The sequence below is a fragment of the Micrasema longulum genome, unplaced genomic scaffold, assembly GCF_059751315.1.
Source record: "Micrasema longulum isolate JH-2025_06_02 unplaced genomic scaffold, ASM5975131v1 h1tg001571l, whole genome shotgun sequence".
Lineage (NCBI taxonomy): Eukaryota > Metazoa > Arthropoda > Insecta > Trichoptera > Brachycentridae > Micrasema > Micrasema longulum.
In genome coordinates this window covers 237,327-247,126 of record NW_028278754.1, presented here as the reverse complement: position 1 = coordinate 247,126, position 9,800 = coordinate 237,327, and the positions used below count along the sequence as shown (strand labels likewise).

Sequence of the window (9,800 nt, the reverse complement as noted above, 5' to 3'; positions counted from 1 at the left end):
GTTGCAACATCGTATATTTTTTAAATAATCTAATTTAGTATTATCTTCGAACCAACCAAAATCCGAAAGCTAAAATTATTATTCTTCATAAGGTGTCATATTACAAGTTTTTACAGAAAAGTAGAGTTTACAGGTCTACCCTATACATTTATGTACCATAAAGTGGGGTTTCAGTGCTCATGACATTTTTTATAAGTAGGTACGATGGGTTTTGATGACCAGTTTAGGGTTCCCGGTAGATTATTAAGTGATTTAAATAAAATACCCTTGGGATTTCCAGAAATATTATTGAATTTAGTATCTAGCAAGCGATTATACAGAAGTAAACGTATTAATTTAGTGTAGGATATAAGAACGGTCATCTTTCCTTCGAACGAATTCGGTGCACTATGCACCATTTGGTGCCTTAGGGGTCAAAAAAGAAAGGTATAAGTAATTACTATTTTAAGCACCAACTTCATACTTTTTGTGTATTTTGCGTTGTAAACAATGTTTTCCATTGTAAATATTTATGAAATATTGATTTAAAATGGTTTTTCACTAGAATATTTCATAGTAGGGACCCTTACCTGAAGCTTAAGACATCATCTTACTTTCATATAACAAAAACTATTAAGATACGCTACGATTGATGTACCAATGCAGTGCCCTACGCACCATTACGTGCGGAAAGGGAATGATGACGTTTATTTTTATCACAGAATAGAGAATTAAGATTATAATGCGGATTTCGACGCTGGTTTGGGAACAAACCTATTACTTTGTCAAGGCGTCAAAAAAAGGATACCTTAATTTATCAAAAAAATGCTCAACCCCGTAAATGCCTAGACTTTCATATTCCTTTTCTAAAAAAATTCCACCTCCGATGTAATATTATGCTGAAAAACTCTTGAAATATTTTTTGAAGACTGCCAAGATTTCGATAATTTTTTGTTAGTTTTAAGAATACTTAGTAATTACTAAAAATTATATAGTTATTTGACGCCTTGATTATGTGCCCGGAAACCGTTTTTTTATTATCTTCAAGCAATTAAAAACAACGTAAAATGTTAATTCACGAAGAAAGTGTCAGGTGGATAAAATTGAGTATTTTACTTACGGACTGGGACTTTCTTTGGGTCGTAAAGCTCCACTCGTTCGCTGACTTTGCTGATCTTGAGCTGCAGACATTTGGACCTCTCCCCGATGGTGTTGAGCTCGCTCGTCAGGTCGCTGAAGACGTCGTTGGCGAGGATGACCAGGGAAGCCAACTGCTTGAGGGCGTTGCTCAGGGTGCAGTTGGTAACCGCCAGCAACTCGTCATCCTTCACCTTCGCCACTCCGCTCTCATCGTGCAAACTCGTTCTAGAGAGATACTTCGGCTCGACCACACGCAACACAAACGGCATTTCGCTTCGGTTTTGAACGACCGGTCAATTTCAAAGCGGCATTATTCTCACTAACAAAACTATTTTGCTTATTGAATGGTCTCACCTTGGAAGAACTGACTGGCAAAACGACCACTGTTTTATTTCATTCACATCGTAAACGGTTTCAAACTTTTTAAAAGTTTGTTGTAATACTTAATTTAAAACAAGCACAGCGCAACACAATTACAAATATGATACATATTTTACATCGAACACATTTTCACGGTGGTCAGGAAGTTTTAAAACGTCATTAATTTATTTGGAAGATTCATTTCTTTCGTAATTATACGCGATTGCATCGTCCACGAACACAACCACTCTCGCCCACTCTTCGCGCGGGAATCGGGAATACGTTTTCGAGTGCAGTTTGCAAGAAACTTTACCGCCGCTTCGCGCTGCCGCGTTGCGCCGGTAGAAGCGCGACTGTAGTCATGGCAACTGACATGTGCGAGGTATTTCATTTTTCTAGGTATTCAGCCATCTAGCGGTATAGAATTTAGTTACTTTATTCAGTCAAGACTCGAACCAAATGCGAGAAGAACGTCATAAAATTTAAAGTATGTTACTAATTATTCAGATGGTGCTATTTTTTGTGAATTGTTTTTATTCATTTGGTTTTATGATTTACTTGCTTTTTAGCGTATTTATTTTTTTATTCATTCTTAAATTCTAATAAAGTTGATTATACTGAATTACAGCGGAATTTAAAATAAAATGCACATTTCTCCACAAACCTTTCAATTTATTTCAATACATATTCAACAAGCATTTTACGTCAGTTAACATATCTGTTTGCCTATATTAAACATATAGTTACACATTTAACCTAGATTATTATAATACTTTAAACAATAGGCATATTAATTGAATAACACAACTTCAAAAGCTTTTATGTCCAGTGTGTAAAGTGGTCACTTAAACCTGCCAATGCCAGGTCATAAGTCCGGTAAATGCTTAGACTTCCAAAGCCTCTTCTCAAAAATGTTTTCTCCCTCTGTTGCAATAAATTTAGAGCTTTTTTATTATCCGTTCATGTAATATCACGCAGGTACATGAAATGAATGTGTTCTATTTTAATGATTAAAAATGCAATACTAAACGTTTGTGATATGAAATATGTGCGTCGTCGAGGTATTAAGTTTGTTGGTAACTCCTAATTAGATGCACTTTAACACAAATACTTATTTTGGTATTCTGTTTCAAATGTGGTTGATAATTTTATGAAGCTTGAAACCGAATGAATAATTTTAAAGTACATATTATTGAAAACCGATTAAATTTTGAGTGATTGAATAATAAATCTACAGTAAATTGTTATTTACTTTAGATATCTACATATTGGGTAGTGTGATTTTAAAAACCTAATGTTACGTGCCAAGGCTTGTTTCTTATTTGGAAAACAAAAATTTCCCATCAGTTTTCATTTTCAAAAAGTATAAGCATCATCATCAGACATTACCATTAATGAGAACCAACTAATACATTTAAGTACATAAACATATTCTAAAACACTTAAGTAATTCTAGACGAAGTTCGAGATGCATAAAAATATAGCGAAATTATCATTGTACATAGCAGTACCTATGTAATACCCAAATAGTGACATCAATGTTATCAGTAATAATATATTATCTTTTGAGTCATACACAAAAGAGATAAACTTGCATGGTTCGGATAATAGGCATATTTAAATATTAATCATATACCCTAGCTTAATCTGAAGCATTGAGAATATGTACAGTGATACCTTGGATTCATATATTTAGTTTTGCTCATCATCATAAGTGGCGCTACAGTTCAATGTGGGCCCTGGCCTCCTCCAGAATCTGTCTCCATTCCTCCCTACACCATGCGGCTCTTCTTCAGTTTGTCAGGCCAATTGCTCTAATGTGACTTTCCACACTATCCAGCCATTTTAATTTTGGTATGGCTTTGCTTTGTCTGCTTTTCGGAGTGGCATAAACAATCTTTTTTGTGGTACCGCTATCATTCATTATGTGCAAATGGCCCAACCATTGTAATCTTCTTATTTTAATGAATTGTGCAATGTTGGGTTCGCCATACAGTGCCTCTAATTCATGATAAGGTCGTCTCCTTTGCACTCCGCTTTGGTTGACAGCACCAAATATCTTTCTTAATATTTTTCTTTCAATCACCATGTTTTTATTCTTTTGGTCATAAGTCATAACCCAGCATTCGGCACCATATGCAATGACCGCTCTGAGGAGAGTTTTGTTGTGTTTAGTGTTGTTACATGCACTTTATAAAAATAAACAAGATGAGTAGGTTATTTGTGTACTAATTAACATTCTGTCCATGAGTGTAACATGGTGATTGGCCATAGTTTAGATCATAATTATTTCATCCCTATGGCTCAATAATCGTATGTAATTTTTGAAAAGGTGTTATATGGTCCAATATAAAAAAAACTGTTTAATGAAATTATGGATTTGATCCAAGGTTTTACTCTACATATGTTTCATTTAACAAACATATTTTTTAAATACATTAAACAAATCAGTATATTAGTTGTACGCATACATTCATGTTATATATATTATTTTATTGGAACACTCAGTGGAATTACATAGCAGACTATGCATTTATTTTCTGCTAATAAATACATAAGTATTAAGCCTAATTTCATATTATTATGTAACCTTTTCATTGTCAAAGATTTGTAGGTGACTTTTTCTCACTCACTCTTGCAATAAAAACTTTCACGATATGTAAACACAAAAAGCAACCTTTTATTCAACTATTTTCCATTATTTCTCAATTTTCAGCAACGTGAACTCTCGAAAAGAACATGGTTCAAATTCTTATCACCGATTTAATATACATATCTTAAATATAACACTTATTTAAGCAAATTTTTGTTGGTTATTATTTTGCCTACTTAAAAGTATATTTATGAATGATTAAATTATTGTACTGCTTTCAGACATGTTTTACTTAGCGATTTTTCAAAATAAATTTTTCTAGGTTAGTGATGAATATTACTATTTGATTGGAAAAATCTAAAAATTCATGAATGGTTATGCAATAAATATTTTGAATTCACATCTCTAGAAGAATTAAAACAACCTATGCAAAAACTGTGCAAAGTCATTGTTCGTTCAATAAAATACTGATTATAATGGAATATTAAGTACATACATGTTATATTATATATTTATTTGATACACATTGAACATTAAACACATATTATTATTTGGCACGCAGATCTAGTCTAAAGGCATACAAGCAGAATAACACCAATACAATAACATTATGTATAATACATATTTTAATTAGTAACAAATACACAAATAAGTATACCCGTTGAAAGAACTTTGATTTATTTATTTTTTTAAATCGAAGAATAAAAATATGAGTGTTTCATTTTTCATATAAAAGAGATTACATGTAATATTAAGCCTATGAACACATATATTTATGTTCAAATTGTAATTAATAAATATTGAGATCAATAAGATAATTCACTGATTAAAAACCAATCCATAAAATTCATTCAATGTAAAAAGGGAATAATCATTAGTTTAGATAAAAATAACATAACAACTTTATTCAATAAATTAGTTATGGTAGTTCTACTTTTAAAATCAAGTGTAAATAAAAACATTGTACGTTTGTAAACAATCTTAAATAAAAAAACAATTATAAACACAAAATTTTTAAAAGTAATGCCTACTGATGTAACTATCATTTAATACATAATGTTTAATCAAATGTAAGTTTTGATTTTACATTATTCAATTGGTATTGTATTTTATATTTGGATACTTATAATAAAATGATTAATTTATGTTAATTTTCGGGTCCAAGAATAAGGAAATAACATAATGCCTTGACAGTAAAATTATATTCCTAATGCCACCAAATCATTAACATTAACATTAATAGATCCATTATTTTAAAGGGAGACAATTATGTAAAAAAGGCTAAATACAACTTGTTGGCAAAAAGACTGATGCTTTGTTTTGCCGGCTTAGATTGTTACTAATTGAAGCCAGGTAAATGATACTGGAACCGAGTAAAATAGGGAATAAAGAGGCCAGTAATTTTTCAAGCCAAATCAGAAAAGATAAGAGGCCAGACAGTTTGTAATTCTGGAGTAAATTTGATCAGAAAATAATTAATAATGAAATATTCAAATCAGTGTTTATGTGAGGTACAGTTGAGCGAGGTGAACAAAGCCACCAAAAAATAAAAATAAGAGGTACAGTTGTTAATGTTTCCGTATGACTAAATGGTTAACTCTAACAACATTACTTATGTCTTTAAATTGTGTTTAAAAAAGTCTTCTTTTACAGTAAACTTTACATCAAATATATATAAATGATTCTGAGATATTTAGAATTCCATACGTTGCTAAGGTTGCCATAGTGAAACATCGCTAACAATTTACAGAATCCTATTTCACCTATAATTTCAACATTTATATTTTGTGAATATTGTTTAAGCTGATTATCCAAGTATTAGTAAATGGGTATACATTATACCAGTATCATAAAATACACAAAAAGCACAAATTTAATGTTTGATATTTAACATTACATTGTAATTTTTCAATATTTGTAACAGTCTGAAGCATTAAAATTTTATTTTACAATAAACATTATTGGTGTTTAAAACACAGCAATACTTCAGGACAATTTAGATTATCTTAGTTTAAACTTATGCCGTACATAAATCCTAAATATTTAATCTTAGAGATTTCAAAGTAACATAGGACCACAAAGTTTACGTACTTAGTACACATCTTTAAAACTCATCCAAATATTTGTATACGGTACATTTAAGAATACTAGTCGACTGCACAACATTCAATTAAACTGTAGATTCATACATGAACTATAACTTAGTTATTAACACGCTTGTGTAAATAATTTGCAAATAAGATTAAATAGTAAAAGAGTGATAGGGGACAGATTGATAATATTGAAATTGAAAAGTATCCACAAATATTGCAATATCAGCACACTTTGGTATATTCAAATTATGAATTACATATAAAGTGAAGTATTTCATTACGCTATTTTTCACATCCAAAGGTGTGAATAATGTGAGAACTGGAAAAGAAAATCTTGCATGTATTTTTATTTCATTAGTGGATTTTCGTTTAGAATTTCAATATTCTGAATTGAATATTAAAATGAATAATGATGATCAGTATTTAACATACCTTTTTTGTCTTACAAATAAGAATGTAAATACCCACCATAGACACTGACTGTAGAAGTACAAATCTGATTAAACCGCACTTGAGGTATTTCATTACGAAAATGGCGCTATATAAGTTATCCATAATAATAATAATAATAATAGAGGAAGACAAATCAATTTTTTAATTAATCAACAACATGGACCTATAGCTCCACAAGAAATTATTAGTCAAAACATATGTGTGGAGTATTTTGATGTATGGTTATGAGACAGTGCTTAGGCAAAAGACACCAATATTGGAAGCCTTCAAGATGTGGACCTTTAGACGAATCCTAAGAAATTCCAACAGATACCACATTACAAATGACCAGGTTCTCAGCGGGATGGAAGAAACCAGGAGTCAAACACCATATCAGAAACCCATAAAGAATGGATAGGTCGTATGCATCAACATGGACATCTCCTGCACAATGAGGAAATGATTAAGGGAACGGTTGGCAGAGGGCTTCGCTGCTGAGAGTATCTGGAACAAATATGCCACGATATGGACTGTACCTCTATACAGAGCTCCAGACTACCTCTGAAGACCAAGCGGAGTGGAAGAAGAGATGCATGGGTTTGCTGCCAACCAATCCCCAGAATTAAAACTGGGGAACTAGAATTAGTTTAATAATTTCTATCGCCTTTTATGGGCATATTATCATTTTTGCTATTAATACTCATTTTTCAATACTTGATTTGCTATTATATAAATATTATTTTCTTAACGCAGTTTGGCATTTTAAAATATCATTAATTTTCAAAGTAGTTACTGTTTGAGGTGTACCTATATTCAAAGCTGCCAACATGCCAATATTTTTTAAGATGATTTTCATAACCAAATAAAACCCTTTTTGAATGACGAAACTATAATTTGGTCTTATTTTTCAGTCAATATCGAAAGTAAAACATACATATTCATATAAATATGTATTTTCACAGTGACTAGTACGTTTTATTGTGATTTTATGGATATTGTAAGAATATTATACTTATTTAGTAAAATAACATTCAGCATTTTATTTTTGCGCAGACCTGGAGAGTAAATAGTTTCATGAGATATGTTGTTTTTGACTTTTCATGTCTGATATTTTAGTACAAGGATATGTTTGTTCATTAGAAAAAAATTTAATCGAAAAAATTATTTTATTAGTTGGTCCGAAGATTATTACAAAAATACTTTACCTTTAGGCACCCCTTATAACATATTAATATGTATTGAATTTTTTTTTGTTTGCTAGTATCAGATCAATAAAAATAAATATAGTTTATAATATATAACATTCCATTTTTCTTGAATGTTTCCGCTTTTAAATTACACCCTGTTATTTTCATGGTCTCTCAAATATTTTTTATTATTTCACCAATGGAATTTCATGATAATAATATGTTTTCATAGATAATGCCAGATAATATAAAAATCTGGAGTGCATAATTTATTTGTGCCATTCAAATTATTGAATCAAATAAAAATAAAAAAATGAATAAAAGATCTACCGTGGAATCGGTAAATGGTCCATGTCAATTGATTTAAAAATATTTGTGCTTAAATTGTTTAAAAGGAAAGGATAATATGTTTTCGAAAAATATATGACACTGATTATTTTTTGTTGATATTATGCAGACACATGGTTAGTTTTTAATGAAAGCTCAGCAAAAGTTATTTTATGATATTAAGCTGTCTCAGTAGATCCTAAAAATTAAAAATAGCCTTTTCCTTCCTTAAATTGTTGTTAGAGCTATAACATTATTAAGTTACTTTGTGAATTAGTTTTTTTTTTAAATATTTCTGCCTGGTATTGGAAATGAAACAATTGGTTTGGATAAAGTGAAATATTCAAGCATTGTTCATAGATCCTATAAAAGCATAAAAAAATACATCGCTCTACCCAAAATATACGAGAGTAGAAAGCAGATTTATAAAAAGCATTCGATATTTTAATACTATAAACTGGTTAGTAAGAAGAAATTGCATTTTAGCAATGAACCCACCAACGCACAAATATGCATGTACAAATAGTTAAATAAATAAAAATATACAGACAATACCCTCATTCACTTAGGTATTATGTAAATGGATATATGAAAATAATAATACATTTGGACGCATCTGCAGACTCCATTTATCGGTAATGTAGTGTAGAATGGACCCCAGAAGAAATGTTAGGATGTTTGACGACTAGGAGTCAACCTCGTGGCAGACTTCCATGTAGTCAGGATCGTGTATGATGTCCTTGATCATGTCCTTCAGCATTGTATAGCGAGGAAACATAGGGTATACTTTGGAGTTTACGTAGTCTGACTGAAAACAAAAATCACAGAATGTCAAATTAAAATGCGTTGAAAAAACCGTGTATTATATTTTATCGGGCTATAATTGTGGTTCATCATTGATTAAAATAAAAATGCACCAGCTTAATAATATTTCATTTGTGAGAAAACATTGACAGAATAACTTTTTTGTAAGCGAGGGTCTGTTATCTGTTCAATACATTGATTAAAAAACTAGATAGGCTTTTCGTCTTTCTTCTTTTCGTTTTGCTAGGCGATAACTCTACTGACTAGGTATAGTTCTAGTTTTGTAAGGAGTTTTTACTAAAGACGCGTTGAAGTCACGTAACCGCAACCCATGGCAAAGACACTGACGAACGCTGTACTTCTAGTACGCATTAGTACATTAGTTCTATGGTTAAATATCTGTTCATGTTTACCTTTTTAAAGTGAAATCCTATTATTTCTGAAATTGAATGTGGACAAAATATCGTCTGGTTTCTGGCACAAGTTGGTAACTGACATTTTAATAATAATGAAATATTGCACTTTTAAAGTTAAAAGCTTATCCTAAATAAACCATGTAAATAAAACCATTAGTAAAATATTAAAAAAACATTATTTTTGGTACACTAATGTTTAATGATGAGACAAATTTTAATTTACTTTAATTTACTACGAAAATTTGTATGTACCAACTTGTGCCAGAAACCCGACAATACATAAAATGCAAGTAATTATTTTTTCAGTGTCCTCTAACATTATAATCGGTGCACGCTGGTGTTAGCTTTTAATAACATGTGTCCAATGAGCAGGTTCGTTTTATATTTTTGTGCAACTAGCTTCGTGAAGGTGTATGGTGGGAGTTGCATGTTACTCTTATTAGTGTCCAGACAAAGAGACGGGTATGTC

The 9,800-nt window shown here is 30.9% G+C and overlaps 2 protein-coding genes across 2 annotated transcripts in view; both read right to left on the bottom strand.

The window, feature by feature from the left end:
- Positions 1-1,091: 1,091 nt before the first annotated feature.
- Positions 1,092-1,747, bottom strand: LOC148274816 (actin-binding protein WASF2-like). The gene has a single exon (XM_088236570.1). It carries the CDS (start codon positions 1,386-1,388, stop codon positions 1,092-1,094), a length of 297 nt encoding a protein of 98 aa, XP_088092696.1. The 5' UTR covers positions 1,389-1,747.
- Positions 1,748-8,419: 6,672 nt separating this feature from the next.
- The window catches only part of LOC148274815 (uncharacterized), a 170,748-nt gene continuing 169,367 nt past the window's right edge, over positions 8,420-9,800 (bottom strand). The window contains exon 6 of the mRNA XM_088236569.1: positions 8,420-8,919. Coding sequence (XP_088092695.1) covers positions 8,797-8,919 — 123 coding nt within the window. The 3' untranslated portion in view covers positions 8,420-8,796. The remainder of the gene's footprint in view (positions 8,920-9,800) is intronic.

Excerpts from the sequence above, each read along its gene's own strand:
- LOC148274816 (XM_088236570.1), bottom strand. The coding sequence starts at position 1,388 with ATGCCGTTTGTGTTGCGTGTGGTCGAGCCGAAGTATCTCTCTAGAACG.